This window comes from Corvus cornix, chromosome 8 (genome assembly GCF_000738735.6).
Source record: "Corvus cornix cornix isolate S_Up_H32 chromosome 8, ASM73873v5, whole genome shotgun sequence".
Classification (NCBI taxonomy): domain Eukaryota; kingdom Metazoa; phylum Chordata; class Aves; order Passeriformes; family Corvidae; genus Corvus; species Corvus cornix.
The window spans coordinates 11,631,264-11,656,819 of NC_046338.1; the positions used below are offsets into that span (position 1 = coordinate 11,631,264).

General features: G+C 40.5%; 2 protein-coding genes and 1 long non-coding RNA gene across 5 annotated transcripts in view; 1 reads left to right on the top strand and 2 right to left on the bottom strand.

The window, feature by feature from the left end:
• The window catches only part of ST6GALNAC5 (ST6 N-acetylgalactosaminide alpha-2,6-sialyltransferase 5), a 78,801-nt gene extending 55,519 nt beyond the window's left edge, over positions 1 to 23,282 (top strand). Inside the window, exons 4-5 of the mRNA XM_039556545.1 lie at positions 4,952 to 5,059; positions 11,811 to 23,282. Coding sequence (XP_039412479.1) covers positions 4,952 to 5,059; positions 11,811 to 12,042 — 340 coding nt within the window. The 3' untranslated portion in view covers positions 12,043 to 23,282. The remainder of the gene's footprint in view (positions 1 to 4,951; positions 5,060 to 11,810) is intronic.
• Positions 242 to 10,922, bottom strand: LOC120410418. 2 transcript variants are annotated; one of them, XR_005602545.1, is made up of 3 exons: positions 8,552 to 10,922; positions 6,417 to 7,070; positions 242 to 1,954 (listed from the first exon to the last, which is right to left on the bottom strand). It is a non-coding gene; the product is annotated as an uncharacterized LOC120410418 (long non-coding RNA). The 2 variants fall into 2 exon arrangements; XR_005602544.1 differs by lacking the exon at positions 8,552 to 10,922 and having other exon boundaries at positions 6,417 to 7,131.
• PIGK (phosphatidylinositol glycan anchor biosynthesis class K) overlaps positions 22,691 to 25,556 on the bottom strand; it is a 64,805-nt gene continuing 61,939 nt past the window's right edge. For both annotated transcript variants that reach the window (XM_039556544.1, XM_039556542.1), the window contains one exon: positions 22,691 to 23,914. In XM_039556544.1, coding sequence (XP_039412478.1) covers positions 23,798 to 23,914 — 117 coding nt within the window. In that variant the 3' untranslated portion in view covers positions 22,691 to 23,797. The remainder of the gene's footprint in view (positions 23,915 to 25,556) is intronic.

The following is a 25,556-nucleotide window of genomic DNA, read 5'->3' on the forward strand; positions in this document are numbered from 1 at the left end:
CATGACATGCCAAATAACATCACTGGTAACATAAGTAAAAATATGCATCAAAATGATTTGTATGGAGTATTGCCTCATCAGCCTAGAATGCCAGAGTCTGGATGTACTGTTTATAGAGTCAAAGAGGCAGGTGCTGTTTAAATCTCACTTTGGGGTAATATACCTTAAAGTTTTTTCACTGAATCTGAAAAATTAGAATGGATAGGTTATGTTTTCTTATAGAGGAAATGCCACCATTCAGTGAATTATAATAGCTGTTTATTGAATTTAAGCATTTTTGGAACATTGCAGCTGTAAAGCTTCTTGTAAAACAAATAAACATTAGTCATACATTAGGTGCTTCAGAACAGTTAATCTTATACTTGCAACTGGAAAATGGAAAGTTATTATGATACTTACATCTTTATGAGACTGTTTATGAGACTTGTAGGCTGATCTTCAAATCAAATTTGTAGTAAGTGACCCACTGCAGTACTTGAGTATTTTCACATATAATGTTTGAAAATGGGTGTTCAAACCAAAGACTTCCCAGCATGAAAGACATTTATTTTTAATGAAGTTTTATTTTTTTACTTATTAAATATGCTGCTGTAAAAATGGCACAGGGTCCCCACTTAGATGCAGATGAAGAGGTAGGTTTATTGTGCAGTAACTCAGAGTCAGATGTGCTAGCCTACAAATAAAAAACACACACACCAAAGCTTGGAACAGGGATCAATCCTCTTGTGGACAGGGAAGACTCGAGCACAGATTTCATTTTCTGGGCTACATGAGAAAGGCAGAACCAATGTTAGAGGAAACTGTTGTATCCTCTTAGCTGAAGGCAACATTTGCTTGGCATTTGCTGCCTTTGTCACACCCCACATGGTTTGCTTACAGAGCTCTGTTCAGTTACAGTGGATCTGAGTTCCTGGCTGACTAAGGCTCACACCAGAGCACAGAGTAACTTGGTCAGTTTTGTAACATTAAGGGTTCTTCTTCATCTCCAGTCGGTGTGTTCTGGTCTCTGCCAGAACAAGAAGGAAGGATAACAAGGGCACATACCCTGCCAGTTGTGATGTGAATGTCTTTTCCAGAGTAATGCAAGGTGAATTAAGTGTTTGTGCCCTTCAAGAAAAGTGCAGAGGGTTATATCTGTGTGCTCAGTATTTGCAAAGGCATGGAAGTCAAAAAGCTGTAACTGCACTGTAACCTGGCCATCATGAGCCCCAGGGGGAGGCCCTGGACACAAGGAATGCACACCGCCACCTCCTTTCCTGGATTATGCTTTTGGTGATCCAGGGTAGGATCATGTGCTGTCCCCGGTTCTGAGGAACAGTTTCCCTCCCCTGCTTCAGTCTCAGAACTTCAGTTCTGCCACAGGGAGCCAGGGTTCCATTCCTTCCCTGACATTGCCAGGATCCTGTTCTTTTTGTGACACATGCTGTGCCATTTCAGGCAAGCTGCTCTTTCTGGTTCTGCAGCACCCATCCAGAGCCAGAGGCCGGTAGTGAGTGTGTGATGGAAGCATTTCTTTTTCTGCACAGGCACCAGGCTCAGCTCCTGAAATATTCTCAAGGCATTTGAGCCATTAATGACATTATAACAAGTTTATAGTGAACTCAGTCATGGGTACCCTGAACTCCCAGTGTGAATCAAAGGCACTCAGATGCCAGCAAAATTCAGCCTGAGGAACAGGCCCTGTAGATTTTAATAAACTGCAGGCTCTGCTGTGTATGAACAACTCCTTTAGAGGGCACAGACAGCATACTTGAAGGGCTGAGAAGATTAAAACGGGAGATGAAAATAAATGAATAAGCAGCACAGAAGAAAGGGAAGATGAAAAGAAACATGGGTAGGAAAGAATTTGTAAGGGAGAAAATTTAGGTACCTGTGGGGGCAGGAGCAGAACATTGTATAGTCCAGAATGTTGCTGTTCCCCAGGAGGTTTCTGCTGAGCTCTTGACATTAGTGCCTACAAAAAACAAAGGAGGGAGAGAGAAGCATGATTGCAAGGTTGCATTAATCGGGCTATTCATTTCTGTCTTGAAAATGATGAGAAAAAAGGTCATTAGATGTATTGTGCTTTTTGGAAAAAAGACATTTTGGAATGAAGAAAAACCTTCAGAAAACATTGCCAGTTAAATAGTATGGTGAAAGACAAAGGCTGCAGAGCAATATACTTGGCATTATAAAGTAACTGTACTTGAAAATAACTTTATAATTGAATAAGGGTACATTAAGAAAATACGATTCAGAACCAATATTATAGTAATTAGATAAAAGCAGCATAAATGAAATAACTGCAGGAAGAGTATTTCCATAGAGATTATAAATGAGATTTTGGTGGAGCAGAAAGGCCTTTAATAGTAATTTAGTGTGCACTACAGAATTATCAGCACAGTGTGTTAGTTCATCATATAAAAGAATATCTGATAATTTCCCCTAATAAGCACATGACAGTTCTTCATATTCTCTCATTACTGCTGATTAAGTATAAAAACTGTATTCTTTTCTTGGACTCTTGCTCAGATCTTTTATGAAATGCAAGACACTATAACCCTGTTTCTGTGTTGCTGTCCTACAGACACGGTATTTAAAGAGGGCAGAGTGTACTTGAATGAATTTTTAAATCTTTATTATTTAGCTTCTAAGCGAGTTTATTTATATTCAGATGTTCTCCTGTTTATTGAAAACAGTAAATGACAACCTAAGTGTGTGTAAGCAGAAAGAAGATTAACCCAGCAGAGAGCCTTGGGTGTCCTGACCTGTGCAAAGCTTTGGTCATGGTCTGGCTGCAGTTGCTCCCTTGGTTTTGGAATGTAAGTGTTGGGCACCTGGAACAGTGGACTTGTGCAAGCTCCGGAGCACTCTTAGCCTGAATGTGTTCCTGAATTACCTAGTGATTCAGAGCTCAGAAATGCTCAAGTGACAGAGAAGCAAGTTTTTTAGGCTTTTCCCTACCATTCTCTTCCCTAATAATTTTGACCCAAAAATTCTTACTTACTGTTTTATATTGTTGCTGTGCCTGAAGGCCTCTGCTGCACTTATGACCCAGCTATGGCATTGTGACAAACTGCACCACCACCCCCAAGCTTCAGTGCACAGTTAGAAAATAAATAAGGCCCCATAATTGGAAATAATGAGATGCTTATAACATGTCATTCTCCAAATGCTAGCATAGCTTGAAAGTCTGTGTGTCAAGAGGAGTAAAAATGTGTTTCAGGAGTTTATACATTACCAGGTGTTCCACTAAGGACAGAACAAATTACGTGGGCTCCCCAGCACCCCCCAGGCATATTTAGTTAAAGAATCCCCTTATGTTTAGAAGTGTCTTTTAAGCTGCTGGCACAGACACCACCACTTTTTTTTTTCTTTGTAGTAGTCTGATTCCCTGAGGAAATGGGAAACCTTGTTACAAGGCATTCCTCAATCTGACAGTGCTCAAAACATCTCCTCCTACTGCCCTGTAGGTGACCTACTTGGAACCAGCTTGCTTAGCATTAGCTTGGGAGGCTGCGTGGTGGCTCCTGTCTTCTGAATTAGATGTTAGTGATTGCTGGCACTTGCTTGCAGTGGCTTTTGTGGCCTCAGGTCCCTGCTTCCAAGATGCTCCACATCTTGCTATCACTGGGTAAACTGTAAAAGACGGCCTTGGAACTTGGGCCAGGACCTGGGATTCCCAGGTGACTTTTCTGAAGAGACCCTCATGTCTTCTGCTGTGCTTTTTTGGGGGGGGCTGTGACAAAGTTTCACAGGTATCTGGCAGATACAGGTGTGGGGGAATGGGATTAATGTAGGTCCCACATAATACATTCTGATAGAGTGCCAAGGCCTTCCCAGAGCCTGCACTTGCTCCCTCAGTGCCTCAGCTTTAGTAGGAGATGAAGGGAGAGCCTGTCACTGTGACAGGCTGTCAGCAGGAATCTGAGGACTCTTTGGGCTAAAGATAACACAAGCTTGAACTTCTTCCTGTGGGACTTTCCTAGCTGGATGAGGAGCCATTAGGGAGAATTCCTGTCTTATTCTTCAACAGCATTTGAAAGGAGACCTCTGAGTGAACTCGTTTTCTTTGGAGCAAACACCCAATTTTATGTGCGTCCATGTCTAAGAGAGGTGCCAGCCCCTACACATGCCCTTGTGACACCTCTAAGATGTTTTCTTTGCTGGAATTTTCTTGATCCTCCCATTCCTAGAGTGCCACAACACAGAGCCAGTACAGGAACTTAACACAGGACTGGGAATTCCAGTGCATGTGCCAGGCATCCAATAGCCATCACAGAACCCAGCTCGTAGAAACTAAACAGCACTGCCAAGCACAGGAGAGGAACAGGAAACATTATTGTTGCCACTTTGCAGATAAGAACCTGTGATACAGCAAAATCTAAACACAACTTGTAAATCCCTTTACATGGGGTTATCTCCTACTTTGCATAATTTATGCTGGGATCACTTGAGCTTCTTTTAAAGCCATGTCCCAGCCTGCAGTGAAGGCAGGAGAGGCACTGCCTTAGAGGGCTCCCTGCCAGCACTGTCATTCCCATTGAAAGGTTCCCCCAGGCAGGGATGGATGGCACCTGGGTGGCTCCTAGGATGAAGATTTCCCAGGCTGGCCATGGAACAGTCATAGCTGCAACCAACTCTAAAGAGTTTCCAACCAGGAGTCACAGTGAGGGGCTGGGAGCTTCTAGAAACCAAGTCAAAAGGTCAGCTAAATATTAATGTTGCTGTGCCTAAAATTACTTACAGCAAGGGCAGCTTCTGCCTAGATTATTCCACTGACAGGAAGCACCAGAAAAATCATTAAAAAATGGAAGAGCACAGTAGTCTTGGTTGCCCAATTTTCAAAGCTTTTTATGAGAATGAAGAAAACGCTGAGAAATTGCTTCAGAATGAATAAATGAATAAATAAATAAATAAATCTCAAGAATTATTTGCCAGCTTAGAAACTTAATTATGTTTTTGCTTTCAGGAAGATATCCAACACTTGGCTTAGCACGGGCTGGTTCACAATGACTATCGCATTAGAGCTCTGTGACAGGATAAATGTTTATGGCATGGTGCCACCGGATTTCTGCAGGTAGGATTTATTTTAGAACCATTATTAGCCAACAAATTTAATGTTACAGATAAATATCTGAATATTTTAATCTTTTTTGCTCTGCAACAAGTCTTCAGTCGTCTTAAAGCAATTAATTAAGATGTCCCATGATCTCATTCTGAAAACAACAAACGACATTTAATTATGTTATATAAAATATTTTAAAATTTTGTTTGTACTGTGGGAGAATTAATCCATCTTGTTGCTTTCTTTTAGTCTCTGAATATTTATCAGCTAAAAGTAATGCAATAATTGGCATGAAATTAATCTGAAGAAAGAAGTACTGGAAAACATTACTTTTAATTTGTTTTTCAAGTTCCCCCCCAAATTAATAGAGGAACAGTGTTCTCACAGTGACTAGTTTCTAAATTGAACTTTCTCTGCAACTCAAATTAAGATTGTTGTACCTCTGTCACATGAATGCTAATCTTGCAGCTTCCTAAATAATCCCCACGAAACCCCTCCCCCTGAATTTGGACCCAGAGAATCAGTCCTGTAATCACCCATTTTGGGCATGGCAGGGGTTGGGTCACAGGAGGCAGAAGCAGCACAAATTCAGTCAGTGGAAGCTGCTGTGTAAAGGAACAGCTTGTGCACATTTTCCAGCAGGGTTGCGCCTCCAGCCGTGTTCAGGACGCAGACCCCAGGTCCTGCTTAAGGTTTCCCATTATGGATCAGTGACACAGGGAAAGTCCTCAGGACTTCTAGTGCTGGACCAAAATTACATTAGCCACAAGATACCAGTATTGTATTACATACTTGTATTACATCAGCAATCTTGATGCTGACATAAGTCTCATCTGCCCCCCCAGGCACTAGCCCAGCACTGAGTGGTTCCTGCCCACAGCCAGTGCTGATCCCATTTGTCCTGCTGGGTGACCCATGAAGAGCTGGAACCAGTCTGGAATGAGGCCTCAGTGCCACGTTTCATCACCTGCTCACAGACCCCTTTCACCAAGAAGTACTTGCTTAAATTTCCTATTGCAAATGTAGTGATCTCTCTCAAGTCTGGTTCATTGGGTAATTCCAGATGCCTCTCAGGGGCAGGGAGGGCAAGGCAGCAGTGCTGACTTAGTCTCAAAGAATGGGACAGCTTTGACTTTCCTCTGAGCACATAAAAGGATTGCTCAGGAATCTGCATTTGTCTTGGGCACATTGTAGAAATCCCTGAAGAAATCACAGCATAAAATGTCAATGCTAAACTCCACTTTGTGAGAATTTCTACAAATTATAACAAAACACTGATGATAAATGCTGTGATGTACTGCCAGACTTCATCATGAATTCTCCAAGGAAAATAGCAAACTAGATCAGATATGCCAGACAACACAAATACCTTCTACAGCACAGCATCTCATTCCTTTGTCATCTCAGTTGGCCAAGACATACTACTACAGTTTCTGTAAGTGGCTGGTCTGTCTTACTCCGGATGTGGCTGTATTCCAGTGGCACATGGAAGTAATTCTTAAATTGATTATCTAAAAATACAGAATACAGCATTTTACTGCAAAATAATGTGTAATCCTGACTTTTCAGAAAAATTCAGAATAATTTAGATACATATAAAAAACCCAACTAAACCCAAACAAACTGTTTTAAGAGAGATGAAGAATGTCACTGAGACAATATAAAAGGCTTTCATGGAACCAATACACTGAAATCAAATGGACTTAAATTCTAATACAAGGAAGGCTGTAGATCAATCCTACCAGTGATAGATGTAATTATTCTTACAGTCTTCATAAAAAAATCTTAACATAAAGCTATGCACACCTGGTTGTAAAAAGGGAAAAGGTCATTTCTTAATCAAAGTAATATGAAGTGTCTTTACTTCAGCTTGATTCCCCAGGTGGTGAAGGGGAAAACTGTAGTTGCCATGCCTGGAAGAAGCTGTCCATGAAGATCTATGAAAGGAGTTTCTTGCCATAAATAGAGTTAACCTTCTTAGCTTGCTCTTCAGCCACTCATTAAGAAGTTGAAACAGTGCTTCCTTTCAAAGAAATAAGACAACAGAACAGAATAGCAGAAAGAAAGAAATATTCTGTAATTGTAAGCCATATTTCCTGGTTTTCTGTCAGACAGAATAAGAATCTACCATTGAAATAAAAAAAAACAAAACAAAAAATCCCAACAAAACAACAAAAATGTGTGTGCACTAGATGGTTTGGATATCCTACTTGCGGTGCAACTGCAGAATCATTGAGATTGAAAAAAAAAAAAAATGAACCCCAAAAAATCTTATTTCTATTCAGAATTAATATCACCAAATTTATAACTTCAGCAGATAGATACCAATTCATTTTTAAGTATTAATTTGTGGAATAAGTAATGAGTGTGGTGATCACTGTCATGGAACTAAATTAGTGTCACATCTGTAACGTGAAGGACACCTCAAAGGTACCGCGAATATCGTGCTGTTGATTCTGCTACAAATTATTACCTTAAGATCATTAACCAAATTGCTTTGCACCCGTGCAGGAAAAATAGTCCAGGAGTCTGGAGCACAGACTAAAAGATTTGTCACTATTAATTGCAACAAGGTGCTTTAGATTCATTTCTATTTACTTTCACTGGACACTGGGTTTTATAGCTGAGCTGGACTTAGTGTCCTGATTATTATAAATTTCTAGCACTTTACAGCAAAATTATATGTACTTTCAAACCCCTTTGCTCGCTACAGATTTATGGTGTAGTAAGGGTTAATGGCTTGATATTGCTCTCATGCTGCTAAATACTTCAGACTTGTACATTCTGTAACAAGATGAAAGCTTGTGCTTCCGTGCACATTGCAAACATTTTTGGCAAGTGTGTACACCTCTCACTCATTTGTCCCAATACAGACAAGCCATCTTGCTGTATTTTTTCCAGTGCCCAAGGATCCAATCCTAGCCTTTGCTGGAGTAAATTAGCACTCCAGATGGGAAGCATTTCCCTCTCAGAACTCCCTTTGGCAGCCCATTGCATGCACAGGACTCACTCCTGAACTGGGACATGCAGGATTGTCCTCTTGCCTCCCTTCAGCAGCAGCCTGACAGTGTGCCCAGATACCACGACAATTCCTGAAGGCACTGCAGTGCTGCTGCTTCCCTTTGTGACTGCTCAGCAGCAGGGCTGGGAAGGACAAGACAAGCCTGAATGAGGTAGTAAGAATTCCAGCCCCTGTCCGTGGGATTATGGGCAGCAGGGACAGAAAGGCTGGTTCCTGGCAGGTCTCAGGGTACTCATGTACACAAGGAAAACTCAAGGGGTTAGTGAGATGAACCCTCTTTAACTCTTCTCCTCATGGGCCTTCTGGAGCTCCCAGAAGCTTAACACTTCATTCTGAGCCTTATTTTAACTAATGCGAATAATTTTTGTTCCAGTTTTTGAACCAGATAATTTTCCTAGAAGAATCCTCATTTGACTGCCAGGCTATTTTCCATGATAATTCACCTGAAAATTGGTATTTGAAATACTTTAGTGTTTTCTTACCTCTCTGTCTCTCTCTCTCTCTTCAGTTCCTTTAAATCAAATGCAAAGCAGCAGTTGTTGCTGGTTACATTTCCTGGAGCTTATCAGGGCTTGATGGGAAGAGAGGCCCAAAGGACTGTAAGCTGTATGTGAGCTAGTCCTGTTCTTTGGTCCATATGCCTCACCTCCTTACCTTAATAACAAAATGCATACATGGTTTGGAAAACAGGAGTAATTATGGGAATGGGATCCTGGGAATAGAAAGCAAAAAAATTATCTAGAAATGTTCATAGTCCTGACCCACCACCTTGCCCATCACTCAACATATAAATGACACTTTTTATTCACCCATCAAGATATGAATTACTTTACAAACTGTGGGAATACCTATAGTTTTAGAGGGTTGATTTATTATGGCTCTTCATTTCTAAGGAAAAAGGCTGACCAGACTGTGGTATAGGGTGGCCTGGTTTTCCTGCCTTGTTTCTTTTGTGCTGTACTTCCAGCTTTTGCTGTAGGTGGATACCATCTGTGGGAAAATGTGCACTCAAGGGGTAAACAGTAGCTGCCTGAGAGGGGTACAAGCACTTCCATGGGTGCTGTGCTGGCAGATGATCAGGCAGGAGGTACAGGATATTTTACAGAGGAACTTCCCCAGATTCCTCCCAGCTGTGATATTAATATGCATGCAGAGTCTGACAAAATACTGATTAATGTCCAGTATCAGTCAGTGATAAAACAGCATCTGTTTTAATGTTAATAAATGAGGTGGCAAGCAATTTCCGTATAGAAATTACTCATGCATTTCATTTGCTGGTGACACAAGCTAATTGCAGAGCTAGAAGATAACACAGCACAGTTAATTTGGGTTATGGTGTACTCAAGCCAGAGTTCAAATCCAAAGCTTACTAGCATGCAATCTAGGAGAATCCAGAACTCCCATTAAATGAGAAGGTCCTCCATATTTAAATGTCTTTCAGAATTCCTAAATTCAAAGAACAGCTTTTGGAATTTAGTCTTAAAACCTCAGTCAGCTGCAGAGTAGTCGTAGAGAGGTCTCTAGCCACCAGCCCCCATTCCTGCACTGATCTCACCCCCAGTTCAGCCAGCAGACCTGCACACAAGGCTGGGCAGCTCCCAGCATGGGGTGCCTGGGCCCCACAGGCTGCCTGGACTGAGCTCCTGCCTCTCTCACCCTCCAGGCCCTGTGCATCAGCTGCTTCTGGGCTGTTTCTGGTGGGATGGTGCACAGGATGCAGTGACCTGTTCCAGCCTGGCAGGAGCTAAGAACATGCACTTAGGATACACTGCTGTTAGTTCAGAGCCTTCTGTGGAATGTGGAATCCCTGGCTTCAAAAACACCTCACCTGGAGGTGTTGGGACCAGTAGCCTCACAGGCTCACTTTGCCCTGTTAACTGGGGCAGCATTTTCCCCAAGTCTGTTGGAGATACAATTTCAACTTTACTAATCCTAAATTTAAAGCAGTAAATTTACAATACAGGTTTACCCTCAATGACCCAAGAGTAAAATCTGGGTTCAGAGCAAGAAGGAGGAGCAGTCTAAACAAGAGGCAGAGGCCTACTTGTTGAGTAGTTCTTAACAAAAATACATCACATGGAAATGTATCCTATTAGATTTACAGTAACCTTACAAATGATTCATTTAAGTGACAATAAGAGGTCCAATGTATCAAAAAAGTGAAAAATTAATTGAAGATTGAGTTCTAATAGTTGTAGTTTAGAAGCAATAAATTTCAATACGAAGGGCAGCTTTAGATTACAAATATGTCTTCTGTAGGTGAGGTGATGAAGGATTTTGTTTCATTCTTATGTATTCCAGTGAGGATATATTTAATAAGTTTAGAATCCATCTTATTCTAGAAATGTAATTTTACTGTTATTCTGGTCCTGTAAGATTGATCACGATGTTGTGTTACGAGGAAGCCAGATTGATTGAACTAAAACGTTAATCTAAGGCACAAATGGAAAGCAGCAGCAATATCATACATTACCTCTGCATATACAATATGGATAATGGCAAAATAAGAAAAATCAGAAAATTGCGTAGGTGACAGAATTACACAGTAAAAATAATGACCAGCACAGACTACAGACAGGTTGTGGATGCATTCATTTGAAAGTGAGCTTAAACATTAGCTCTTCAAAATGAAAATAATCCACTGTATATTAGAGTTGATAGCCCTGAATCTGTATCAGTTTTCTTGCTCTGTGCTAGGGTCCTGTTCAGCTCAAGCTTTAACACAGAGCAGCTCCAAGGCTTCACTAAATGCTGATATTGGGAAATTCTCTGCCACAGCAAAGTAGTTGGTAGCAACTGGGGAGAGAGGGATACAACTGGGTAATTCTGTCTGGTACAGCTTGCTCTCTTTGAATTTATGACAGAGAGAGTTGTGTGAGTTCGTGTCAGCCAAAATGCCTGTGCCCAAGGTAAAAAACCATAATGGGTACAGGTTAATGTAGAGATTAAAACAAAAGGAGAATGAATTGCTCTGGCTTATTATAATACAAATGTGCCATTTACAGAATGTTACATGGAAACACTGAGGTCAGAACTGCTAAAATGAACTTTATCCTAAGTGTCTAATTGGTGTTTGGCATATCCTGTGTGTCACAAGTCACTCATCTCCCGCTGGGAAATGTGAATGGGTTCACAAGGTCAGACAGATACCATGGGTGAACTGTTTTAATTTTTAGCTTAGATACATGAAAGCTGCTGTTGTAAAAGAAAGAACTCATTTGTGCATCAGAACTCATCCCAGCAACAGCAGCCTGTCCCACTGACCTGGTGTGCAGACACTCATTGAAGTTGCGGTCTCAGAACCTCGCACAGCGTGCTGGGAATGTTCAGCTAAGCTGATGTGACACAGATAACCACCTCCATCTATCATCTTCTCTTTCTTCCCCCAGTTCAGTAAATACCTCTGCAAGACCTTTTACAAATAACAATCTAGATTTAAATCTCTTTTAAGCAGTTTACTTCAAATTTTATAGTAGTAACAGCCCTGCAGCACTCTCCCTTGTTTCTGAGCTACTGCTGTCCTTCATTTAACTGGGAGGAAGAGGATTAAAGGAGAGCAGAAGAAAAAGCAAAGAAAACACCTTTGCCCCATTCTGATGTATTAGTGCAAGAAAAAAACCAGCTACCTAGTTTAACTGGGAGAAAAAGTGGATTTGAGCCCATCAGTTCATTAAAGATAGCATCTTTTCAATCAACAAAAAAGAACATCTTAGGCTTCCATCTATTTTCTTTTTTCCACAGGGATCCTAATCATCTTTCAGTACCTTATCATTACTATGAACCTCTGGGACCTGACGAGTGCACAATGTACATTTCCCACGAGCGGGGCCGCAAGGGCAGCCACCACCGCTTCATCACCGAGAAACGCGTCTTCGAGAACTGGGCACGGACATTCGACATCCACTTCTTCCAGCCAGACTGGAAACCAGAACCGCTCACTGTAACCCACCCCGAGGTGAAACCAATGGCCTGAGGGATGGATGCACAGGCTCAGTCACAGTCGCCTCCCGGAGCAGCCTTTGGACCTTGTGGGCCAGCACGGCAGCCTGGAGGAGAAGAGTAACAGGGTCTGCAGCTGGCACCTGCAGCAGCAGTCAGGGAGTTGGCATGGAGGAGCAGCACACACCAAGAGTACTTTCTGTTAAACTGTATTAACCCAGTCCATCACCTTTTGGGGCCATCTGACTTCCTGTGTGTGTTTGTGATTCGTGAAACACAACCTAAGTGTCATTAAGGGATGGTTAATTCATTATGGCTTTTTTAAGTACGACGCCACTGAATTTTCATAGTGAAAACCTTCCATATTTATTTAATGGAGGTTTTTATGCAACCTAGGCCAGTATTTTTCTAATTCACAGTTATGTGGTTGTTTATCTTTCATAATCTTTTAAATCCAAAATTAATATTGGCGATGGTTTGAAAGGCCTAGCTTTTCATTTATAAAACTTGTTTGAAATATATAATTCTATATAGCATGTAATTAATATTTGATCGAGAAATGTTGGATTTCTTCTAAGAATTTTGGGCTCTGTTCCAGCCTAAAGCCTTTAACAGCAAGAGTGGTCCCATGTGCAGATCCAGCTCACTTTACATTCTGACATGGCATGTTAATACAAAAACGGTAGTGAAAATTCTGTTTGATATTAATGCGCATTTGCTGCTGTGCTATCAAGTTGCTGTTTTTTAAATAGGGGTGGGAGGAAGGAGGGCAAACAAAATTTATCTGAAAAAAGCCAAACCCCCCACTGGCCATGGCAGCAGCTTCTCAGCGAACACAGGCTAAGGCTGCAGGAGTTGTGTTCTGTTCTGCCTCTTGTATTCCTGCAAGAGTCTGCCAGCAACCGTCCTGAGGCAGCAGCCTAGGAAGCAGGCCACAGCTGCTCAACACCACGTTACCAAGCTTCTGGAATGCAGAAGGCCAACTACCAGTAATACAATACCAGCCATAGCAGACAGAGAGATCACAGCACTGCACCTGCAAAAATCTCTGCCTTCCACTGTCCCAAGATCACCACTGATCTCAGAGATTCTGGATCACATTGAAGCTGGGATTTGAAAAGAGTTCCATGAGTACAAAATTGTCCTCCTGAAAGGAGCAAAGTTAAACTCTGCTTTTTTTTTCCATTAAGTACCTGTATGTACATGGTGAGTCCCTGCAAGACAAGGGGAAGGACAATGCTCATGCTGTGTATGGAACCTCACAGTGGGAAGGAATTACTGGGTACATTTGGCTTGTGAATAAAGAAGATTTCAGTTACAGTATTACTTTTCCTTTTGCTTCACAAATATCAAATCTCAAATTTCTTCAAAGTAATCAGTAACTATTGCATGAAACGTACCTCAGGTGATGAAAGGTGTCTCTCATTAGACAAGTGCAAAAGCTAGAACGAAGATACTACCTTTAAACACCTAAATCCAAGAAGCTGAACCTCAGAGGCAAGATGTAGAACTGGGACCAAACACTCTCATTTAAACCCCCTTATAACCCATGGTCTTCCTCTTTCCAAAACTGGATAGCAATAGCTGCAGCTGCCCACAGATACCCCGATTTTCTGGGGACAAAGTGAACTGTCCCGGTAGGGGCAAACCAGTGTCACCTCTGTAACACTGCCTGGACCTGAAGTGTAGGTCTCCAAGAGCCACTGTCCTGCTGCAGCCCTGCCCACTATCAAAAAGTAAGAAAGTATAATGTATTTTGCCTTAAAAGCTTTATTTTGGTGTTCTTCCTGGTACACACCACTCAGCTTACAAACTGAATGCCAAGTGCTTGTTACCTTTCTCTTGTCAGCTGGTGTTTAACTCTCCTTCTTTCACTGATGGTGTTTTATTCCTTCCACTTGATTTCACTGCATTCTGTAAAAACCAGACTGGGTTTTGAACTAATGGCAATTTGAACATCCCTTTCAACATGTGTACTGGGGTGTGTATCCAGCATATATTGCTCCAACTGATGAAATCTGTCAAACTGATTTACAGATCATTTCTAATGTGACTGAAAGACATGGTACAGATCACAGTAGGTCCTCTGATGCTACCGTCCTTGTTTTATTACTGATACAATAATAAAAAGATCCTGTCATTTTAAACTAGAGCTCTTAGTTTTTCTGTCAGTCAAGGGCTGCAGGATGTGTATGCTATGTGTTTAGCTACGTTATTGTTAAAACCAGATCCTTTAAAGATAGACTACACTATCTTTAAATACTTTTAGTATTCTGTAGGAACACAGGGACTTGCCAGGCCCCATTGTGTTCCACAGGCTTGCTCCCTGTCTGCAAGACTGCTCAGTGTCAAGTAGATACGGGGAAGCATTAAGAAAATGAAGAAACATGGAATAAACTGACACTAAATCTCCTAACAGACCCAAGCTAAGCATTGTAACTCGTTCCTTGTTCAGTTTCTGTTAATAACTGTGTGTTCTTGCTACCCTCATACAGATCTTTTAAACAAAACAAACCCAAACTCACTTTAGTCTCATCAACCTCCTGTGAAGATTCAGCAAGGTCCCCCATCTAATTACAAAAAGTATGAAGGAGTATTTTCTAAGACTAAGTCACACCTGTATATATAAAAAGGAATTTGATGAAGCGAAGGAGACAGCAAGTTTTAAATAGATCACACAGATTCACATGGAACATAAATCGAGTCCAAAAAGCACAAGTTATAAGAGTGCAAAAGAAATGTAAATAACTGTTAAAGCAATTTTAATTAACAAATCACTGATGTATTTCTCTATAAATGCACAATTTTTGAACTACAGAATCCTGCTGCATTTCAGCCTAATGTAAGGTTTTATGGCCTAGTTATAAACCAAACAGATTTATGACAGAAAATGCTGTCAGCCCAGGGATAAGTAGTACAAACTAGGCATTGCTGCCATTCTCTGCTTTATGCTGTCATCTCACACTCTTCACCATAATTTGATCGATTCATGATCTGCAGTGCATCATTTCACATATTAAAAGCTGTTGCAAAACAGTGTTTACAGACATCAGCAGTTTTAAGATCTATGTTAGTTTAGTTCTGAACTTCTTGCATACCTTTAGGCTTTTACACTTGGCTTTGTCAGAGGAGCTATTTTTCATCTTGAAGAACTGTAGCTCTTATGCCATGATATGTGCAACTGGAATTGAGAATGATAAAGTAAACATTTCTGCAACTAAGAAAAAAGTACCACAGCTGCTTTGTGTTCTGTTGGCTCAATGGTGGCAGCACCATGGTACAAAGCAAAAACATGATGCACTTGGAGAAACCTTCCACCCAAAGTGCTAAAACACCTCAGAAAGACAAGTTAACACTTCATTCTTGGTAAGGAAACTGAGAAAATGGAAGCCCTGGCTTGATCCAGCAGAACACACAGTGGTACATATTCATACACATGAACACGGCAGTAAATTAATAAAATCCTTCTGGAGCTGCTTACCTGGGACATGTCCTGCTGTATTTTCCAGGCAAACTTCACAGGAAACAAAGTGATTTTTATCCAAAGTACCTCTAAGGTCGCAAGGAAACAGTAATGTAAAAATAGCTGGAAAAATATTGGGGAATGGGGTGAGGGGAATCTAAAGAGTAAGGAATAAAATGTGTCTTGTGCTGTCTAGTTTATTCCCCTGGAATATGAAGATCAAACTCAGGCTGGAGCTGATGGAGTGTAATGTCCTGGCTCAATAGCAATGGATGTCCTGCATAGATTTCTTTGCAGTATTCTGTAAGTTGATCATAGGTGCCACAAAAACTCTTTGACAAATGCTGATAATAATTTCTGTAATGAAAGTTAATTATTTTATCTGATGCAAGGAGATGCAATTTCTAATTCAATTTCAAACATAGCTTAGGGATTAAAAAGACCAGTAAGCAGTTAAAGAGTCAAAGAGTAAGGCAGCAAAAGTTACAGCGAAAAAGTACAGAAACCTTATAGGTACCAGTACTTCTGTCTTCCCTGGACCACCAGTTCATGCTGATCACTTTGAATTTCCAGCTGCCTGCTGCAAAAGCACACCTTGCATATCACAAACATATGATTTTGTAAGGAGAAAGAAAAAAAAAAGAAGGACAATCTTCTTTAATAAAAACCTAGGAAATATTCTTTAAAAACCCCTAGGAAATATGAAAGGGCCAATGTCTAAGGTGGTGTGAAATTTCTCTGTGCTGAAGCAGAAGAGTATAACATGCAAAGACTCCTTTATAAAATGGCTGTCAAATGGCACTGCTTATGCTAAATACCCTTCAAACCACTAGACTGTTAAATGTTTTCCACACTGAAAATTACACCAAATCATGAAATGTCAAATGATGCCCTTTGACCAGCGTGTGGATGGAGATTCAGCATCACAGCAGAAGCAAAGCTGGTGATTTCACCTTGGCCAGCTGTGAAACAGACTCCATGGCAAAGGCAGACGTGTGGAACCAGGCCCTGAAACAGAATCCCCTCGGTGCTGGGCCCCCTCCAGGGGTGCCAGCAGAGAGCACATGGCTGCCAGGACTGCCAGGAGAAAGGGACACATCTCTTTGTCCTGCCTGGCGCACAGAGATGATCAACACACAGTGTCCCTGTCTGCTATGGAATGCTTTGACCAGGAGTTGTCAGGAAGAACAGAACAGACAGGAAAACTACACGCAACCTCAGCAATCCAGACAGATGGAAAACTGTAAGAACAAAACTAGGAGTCATAAAGGAGATACACTGGCTAAGACGCAAATGCAGCTTTTGTAAGCAAAACCCTGCCTTGCAAATCTAGAGCTCTTCAAGCTTCTCTGAAGCAAGGGGAAGAAGAGATCTAAGTGATGGATCCACTTGGAATTCCACAACAAGGTTTGCAAAAGACTTCCAAAGAAGTTACAGTTAACACAGAGAAAAAAAAGAAAGATCCTCACCCTATGGAACCTACCTGAACATAGGAAAAAAAGGCTAAGAGGATACAGCATAGCTTAAGGGTACAAGCAGAATTCTACAGGAAGAATGTCACAATATATTTTCCTCTATTTTTCTGTGCTATTCCCTTGGTATCTACCATAGGCCATTCCTAGATGCAGGTGCTAGACTGCATTTAAATAAATAGATAAATAAAAAATATAAAAAATGTATCCAGTGAACATCACAAAGCCCAGTTCCAGCCTTGCCATACTCTCCATGTGCCGGGCCCACCACGAGATCTAACACAGGAACTGCATTCTCATTTTACTGAAAGCAATGCAAAGCATCCAGCACAGATGGAGAGCAAAACTGGACACCCCTTTTAACAAACACAGAAAGTCATCTTAATAATTTGACTTCTGATAACAGGTTTGTCTGCTTTAGGAGATCTCTAGTGATATTTAAATTTGCCAGTTTCTTCACACAGCCCAGACAGGTGTTAAAATAACATCAGTAGCTTTTAGGACACTAGCTACATCCTGAATACAGGGAAGATAAAGGGAACAGCTTGTATTTAGCAAGGTATAAGGTTTTAGGACTTTGCTGACTTAACTTTGGCTGTCAGACCAGTTGGAGTCTATTAGAATCCAAACATACAGCATGGTGAGAGTCTGTTAATGACAAACAAAGGAAATTCTGAAGGGAACCATTTGGTGTGGCTTTGTTTAAGGCAAGAGCTTAGGTTAGGCTTATGTTTTAACACAAAGGCAAAAGGAGTGAACAGATTTATATCCTGTGAGGATATGCTTCCCCATTGCATCCTTGCTGCACACAAGGCCAAAACTGAAAGTGGTATTCAGTGGGACTGCCCATTTGTGTTGGAGAAAATTGGAACATTCTCATCACACCATTATTTTTTTACTGCAGCTGTACATGTGTAGATGTGCATTACATGAAACACTGAAAAGCTCTTCCTCATTCCTCCATTGCAAATGATGCTGCAGAGAAGGAGCAGATTAAAGAAACAAGCAACATCAGCAAGTGCAGAAAGCCTTCTATAGATATAAAAAATACAAACACAGGGACCACTGCAGAGAAGGGTATGTAAGAGAACTGCACAAAATAGAAACATACATTGCAATGATACACTGATGACCCCATTGATCCTGTTTACCATCCCATATACACTATAAAGACCAAGGGAGGTAAGGGGACCCTAAATTCACCACAATTTGAGCCATAATATTTTGAGCTACAAACTTAACCTGGACAGGAAAACCAGTACAAAATATGTAATTTAATGAAAATCAGACATAATCTAATGTTTAGTGAGGCTCTTTGTTGCTAAGTACCAAAGCATGTGACAAAGGAAGTAAGTACCATTATATTGGAGCTGGACATAAAGGACAGAGCCTAAGTTTAGAATACTCATTACATGCAGAGCCAGTGGGCCTAGTCAAACATTTAATATAAGAGCATTATTCCAGTAAGTCAGGACAAGAAAGAAAATCTATTTGCTATTTCAGATTAGTCAGTTTTGTCACAGGGACTAGTGTGACATGCCATGAATCTCCCAAATAAACCACAGACTGGTGGCCTGGTCTCTGCTGAGCTGTCATCAAAGCCATGTCAACTGCAGTGTGAAAAATGCCACTTTCATAGGGAAGACCCCCTAGGCTGAGCTTTGCCAGCACAGCTGTTGCACTGTCCAAACAGTCTGCTGCTCATGGGGCTTGTTTTGTTCAAAGGATTGCTGTAAACAACACTAAAATAATTTAGGCCAATACAATTTGCATCTCTATTAAGCCTGTTGGCCAAAGCAGCCAAACTGGCTTAGTATTGGCCAAGGCTTTGGTGTTATTCACAGACCTGAAAAGAAAGAAAGGAAAAAAAGTTAAATCTATAATCTGCATGAGGAAGAAGACATGGCACAACCAAACATTAATAGATGTGCATCCTTGAATGGAAACCTTAAACATTATCAATTTAATCACTAAATCAGGCAGAAATCCTCATTAGGGGAGAAAAAGTAACTCGGTCTTAAAGAACTTGCACGTGAAATGAGTTCTAAGAAATGCTGATTTCAGAGTATCTTATGCAGCCTATGCAAGTTTTCATTCCAAAACACAGACACTTTCAAGATACATTTCATGAAAGCTTTTTATTTTTAAAGGTTTACAGAAAGAGGGAAAGCAGAAATAAATTAGAGTACAGAGATTCTCTTCCATGAGAAACTTTCTCCATTTTTAAAATTTGCCTTTCACCACTTAAGAAAAGCAAAAAACTATTATGTTCATTATTGTACAGAAGTGCTGAAGTGATGGTTAGAAGAGTTTTTGTGGCATGTGTGATTCATTTGTAGAATACTGAAAAGAGACTTCTGCAGGACAACTACTGCTACTGAGCCCCAACTTTCCTCTCTGTCAGCTACAGCCTGAGTTTGATCTTTACATGGTTGAGAAGACACTTTCATTATATACACTGCTTTTTCCTGCAGTTCATAACTTTATGGATAGATTAGTCTCCTGAAATATTTTATGCTTGTCTCAATCTAAAGGTGAATTAGTCTGGAAGCATGATAAAATTCTACCAGGTCACACAGAGCTCTGTAACAGACAGAGCTGAAGATCTGTACATGAGGACACTGAGCTTTCTTGTCCCAATCCTTGTCCCCACACTCTACCATATACCAAGGTTGTCTTCTCTCCAAATACCACAGACTCTGAAATGCACCATTATCACTTTGTGGATTGCCTTCCACTTTGTCTATTTTTATCAAGTCCAAACAATCCTGACCACATAAAAGCTTTTCACTCCACAATGCAAAGTACTGGATCAAATCCTCACTGTTTACCAGAAACCAGCAGCATCTCATTTCCTCAGCTATATTGAGTGGATAATTAGGGAAGCCTTCAGATCAGAAACTTCCTTTTTATTCCTTCCCTCTAAGCATCCATCAGAGAAGAGAAAGCAGCAGTTCTCTAACATCAAAAAACCCCTTACTGACTTGCTGTCAATATCAGGATTGCCAGGGCGGCAGACTTCCCTTGCACTGCCTCAGCTGGTCCTTCCAGTCCCTCTCCCAGGAATACAGTGCAACACCTCCCTGTCCTCATCACTGCACAAATCCTCTCCACCCAGGATAAATTCACGGCTGAACCTGGCCTCAGCCCCTTTGCAAATCACTGATTTAGTGCAACTCAGCCCTGCTCCAGCATGCAATGATGCCTATCTGAAGGCAGACTGGACCACAAGTTCCATTTACTTCCAGTACATTCTGTGGATGTGACAACTGAGAATAAAAATCCCTGACTCCTGAAACAAGAGATGGAAATAGGCTCAATGTGCAGGCAAGGAAATTAGACTGAGATTCCATTTGCTTTTCTTTTATCAATAACAGACACCAGCTTTCAGGGGGAAAAACCAACCAAAAGAAAAAACCCTCCGCTCTCTAGAAGAGACACACATGATGTTTGTGAAGATACCTGTGAACAGTCTCAGGTATTTGCTTATGCCAAGAGAACAGCACTTCATGGTAACAGTCATTAAACATGAAAATATTCAGCTGGCATAGACCAAGAAACACTGATTGTCTCCCCCCTGCTGAGGTTTCTTTCTCCACTCATTTTTTGTAGGAACCTCAGTTTTAAGTCTGCAACAGAAGCACAGCTTAGTCACACATGGTGTCAGCCCTTGGGCCTGCTCACAGGCACTCCAGGGGACAGGAGAGTGCCTGGATGTGAGTACAGCCCTACAGACAACCTACCATTTCTTCAGTTCAATAATAAAAATGCATTTTAACATGGGATCCTGAAAGAGAGCTGAAAAACTGAAATGATCAACTTCTATTTTTATCATCCATGAGTGTTCTAAACAATGTCTTAAAACCCCATGGCAGGACCTGTCAATGCAGTTCCACAGTACAGGGTGCAGACATGAATACACTGAGTTTTGCAAGCACGGGCATGCTTGGTTCACAGACCTATCCATGCAGAGTCGCAAAATGCTGAAATTCAATTCTGCTCTAAAAGTTCCCATGCAAAGAAACACCAAGAAACTACCATCTGGCTTGTCTTCTGGATTCCATTTAAAAGATCATTTGTGCACCTTGGAGGAAGCATCTATACTGCAAAGCACACTTGGCCTGCAAAACACAAATGGTTTGTGACTGAGGGTGGCATGGCTGGTTTCAAGAGCCCACATTCCAAACTGAGCTTGAAGGCCTCTCAGGGAAAATGAAAAGATTACTAACTTTAAATAAAAAAATAAATATACAAAACACAATTACAGACAATTCTGTGACATTTCTGTACTTGCTTTCAGACTGTAACTGTTCAAGGAGTAAACGTTATCACAGCATAGAAAATACTGTCTCAGAGGTGTAGCACAGGCAACTTTGAGGTGTCTCAGAATGATCCATTTCAACTCTTCACTTCTGTGCATACAAAAATGTTAAAAATGCCTGAAGCATAGTTTGCTGCATTCCAGTCAAACTGTTGTTCTCACTTCAATTTAATCACTTTCACATGCACACTTACTGAGTGCCTCTATCCACAAATTGCATTTTAATAACCCACCTGATTGCCTCCTTTTCCCATAGCAGAGAAGCTTTTAAAAAGACAGAATCTTTGTATCTTCTGCCACTGGCAAAATTCAGCTGAGTTCTGTAGATGTTTCTACCACTTCCTGCAAAAGGTGGCTGAAAGAGGGAAAGAAAAAAATTGAGGGCCTGAGGAGTCCATATAAGTGCAACTGCAACAAGGCACAAAGCTCTATCAGCTTCACTTTATACACTTTTAAAAGTGTGGCAAAACTTGCCTATAAAATAAATATTTGATTAAAATATTTACTACAATTGAAAACGAGTTAGATTAAGAAAGGAAAACTAAGGAAATCCTCTAAGGAATTCTGTAGGATTCATTTTGTAGTGGGTCTACACATTTCTACATGGTCTGTGCATAACAGATTTTACTTGATTGTTGTATTAGAAATTGCTGAGGGGAAAAAACCCCATTTTTTGATTTTAAGAAAAGTCACCATTATATCAGATTTCAGATACAAAGTCACTGTTTTGAAGGACACTGTCCAAAAGAACAACCCCCAAACCCAACACATTGTGCATAGATCCAGACATCCAGCACCAGGAATGCTGCTCAGACCCATCTCACAGGCTGTTTCTTTTTCCCTTTAAGTTGCATTGATGTTGGCAGGGGGACTGGGAATGTCTCGTATTGTCTACCACGATATCAGTTTACAGAACTGTAAGGACAGTAGGAATGCTTTTGTTTTAATCCCTATTCCTGGTGCTTACACCTGCTACTGAAAACAATTCCAGCTCTTCACCAAGAAGTGCCACAAAGAGGTGGAGCAGGCAAATGTTTACCTTCCCATAATGGGTCATTTTGTACCTTCAACGTCTCCAATCCTAGAAAATCTTTCAAGAAAAAACCTAAGGCTTTAATACTCAAGCTGCACCACACTGCTGTTTTCCCTGTTCTCTGGAAGCCTCCGTGGCTTCTCTGCAGCTCTCCAAGGCTCACAGAGCTCTGACAGTTCACCTCCCCTCACCTGAGGCTGGGATGCCACAATCACACTGGAAGAAAAGAAAAAAGGACAAAAATTGTAATGTGCTCAGATTTGTATGTGCCGTGCAATAGGAAAACACTCAGAACCATATTCTAAGAAAAGTAAACTGACCCTGATATTATGTGTGATTATAAATAATTCCTAATAACTTCTAGAGATACATGTCTAGTACTTACACCATGGATGGATCAGGTAAGCTTTATTTTGATTAAGGTCGAGAACAATTTCCAAAAGCATAGGGCAAAAGCTTCTCCTCGCTGACAGACGTGTTTCTACACATGCACAAATTTGCTCTTTTCTTCACAAATATCAATATATTATACAGACAAAACCCTCTTAGCATACATTCATCAGTAAATTCCAGGAAGAACAAATCAATATGCCAAACCAGAATTTACAAAACACAGGTGACAAAGCACATTTTCTAAGGGCTCAGAAACTACAGAATACAATAGTACAATTTATAACGTTTTTCATTCTGATGCCAGAGTTTTCTTTGGTGCAAAAATCCAGTGCATTGAAAATCCTGAAAGTATCTAAGTCCATATTGTATGCAGTGAAAATACACCACCTATGAAGGGTTTCTAATGGACATGGTGAAGTCCTTTCATGGTTTTTGGCCTTCTGAATCTTTTAAGTAGATTCAACAAGGTCATAATTTTCTTTTCACTTTCACCAACTCACAGAATTCTAGACTCAAAACTGCCTAAGGTGAGAAGACTCATCTAAGGGTTGCATTTAACAGGAAAGAAAAAAGAATAAAAAAAAAAAAAAAAGAAATCAATATATTCCAGAGTAATTTTATTTTTGTGAAGAAAGCTTTCAATACGTCATGCCAAAGTCTGCAAAGTGGGTTAAGTTTTTATTGACAAAATGACATCTTAAATAACATTCTGCACAATGTCCAGTTCTTTAGTAATAGGTGACTTCTTCTAAGATCTATTTTGAAGTATGGTGGAAAGAATTTGCCCATTTACAATCCAGAAGCAACCTCAGAAATCCTGTTACTGGGTTTAGGTCCTGCCCCTTTTTAAGTTTAAGCAGAAAGAAAAAATGCTCAGAGAAACATTAAAATATGTTCAAATCAAGACAACATGAAATAACAGTAACAATAAAACCACTTGTTAGAATCTTTCCAGAAAAAGGGGCAGAAGAGATGACTTCAAAAGAACCTTTAGAAGCAAGATGTCAACACAGTGTTTCAACACAAACATCATTCACATCAGAGAGCACAGGTGATACCCATGAACCCAAAGTAGCAGCCAATGCAAGTATCTTGTTTGCTCCAGTTTCAGAAGACATGTTTCATGTGCTTGATTCCATATGTTTTGAAGAAAACCATGATGATCAATGCCCAGAGTCCTAAAATAAACCCTCCAGGAGGATGCCAATCCTTTTGTTTTGGTTTCTGGAAAAAAAGAAAAAACAAAAAGAGAAAGAAAATTTGTACTTAGTTCTCACAATAAGCAGTGCACAGTGCTTATCAAATGCAAAAAAACCAATCCTTGCAGTGGAACAAAATACCAATAAGCTGTATTTCTTCATGAAGTAGAAGCATTTTTGTGATGTGATGGGGAGGCTAATGGGCGGCAATCTGCCACTTCTGACAAGGGAGGGTAAGTACCACAAAAAGGCCACTGGAACTGTGCCTGTGCGTATTGGTGTTGTGGGACGTGTTCCAACTCATTTGTTTGGACAGATTTTCTTATATTTGGTCTCATGTAAATACAAGAAAAAAATTCTGTAAGTATGAAAAACAGCTCCAACAACTGAAAACGTGAAAGAGAAAAGGAAGTGTTGTTTTTCCATTACCTGTTTTCTACAGCTGCTTTTGTACTCAGAATTATGTGAATAAACAGATACCTGACCACATAAGAAGTGAAGACTCATAATTTCAGGAATATCATAAAACAAAACAGAACTGATTTCAATGTCAATCACATTTCCCAAGGGTCTCACTGAGTCTAACTGGCTTTCCCTAATGTAGAAATTCTAACTTCTGTCCCTCTTCAAGAAATTTTTCATCTTCAGTAAAAAGGCATACACTGCAATTGAAGGTCTTTTCTGTCTCACACATAGAAGCTAGACAAGATAAAACTTGCCTGTCTTCTTCCTCCCCGTATTAAACCAAAAATTGAGATACTCCACAGTCAGCGAATAGAGAAATGGATTGCAGAAGATAAGAGCTGCCATGTACCCCAAGATCTGTCTCTGCGGCTAAGAATAAGGTGACTATATGCATGCAAAATTTTAGTTAAGACTATCATGACAAAAATACCAGAATTATAATATTTAGAAGTGTAACTCAGTCCCTCAAACCTGTGCCTACTCTAGCCCTCAGCAGGTATGTTTTACAGATCTTCTAGGCAGACAGGGGTGATTTACTATTACAATAATAAATACTGAAGTGCTTGCTGAGATTTTTATTCCTGCCTTGCTGAAAGATTTGCACCATTTTGTCCTTGTGCAGAATGAGACACGAGGGGCACAGAGCATTTAGGTTTTGTTGCATTTAAGTAACATTTTAAATTCTCTTTCTGCCAAGTGAATAACTGTTACAAAAGTGGCTGCTGTTTTAACTTCAGCATCAATTCACAGAGAGAACCTTGTTGTTCTCTGCTAAATGTACCAGGAGGCTGGTGAACTTTAATGCAAGAAGGAACAGTTTGCAGTGTGTGTTCTTTCAAAACAGCTTTCCTATCAACACAAAAACAATGTTTGTTGATTGCTCAGCTCCCACTTTCTAAACCACATAGTATTAGCTTTAGGATTTTTCTTTAAGTATTCTGCCTGCAATTAAAAAGTAGAACAAATAGTCACATCACCTGAAACACCCAAAGAACCTGGCAGCCTGAAATATTAATGATTTTACTCTGATACAGAAATCACAAAACTAGCATTATAATTTACATCAACCACAACAAAACCAAAGATGTGAGCAGAGCAGGTGTCTCTGTATGCAAACCACTGAACTCCCTGAGCAGCACTCGTCAGCTGCAGCGTGTGCTGCTGGTGATCTGCCACCTCGCTGATATTCACAACTGCACATC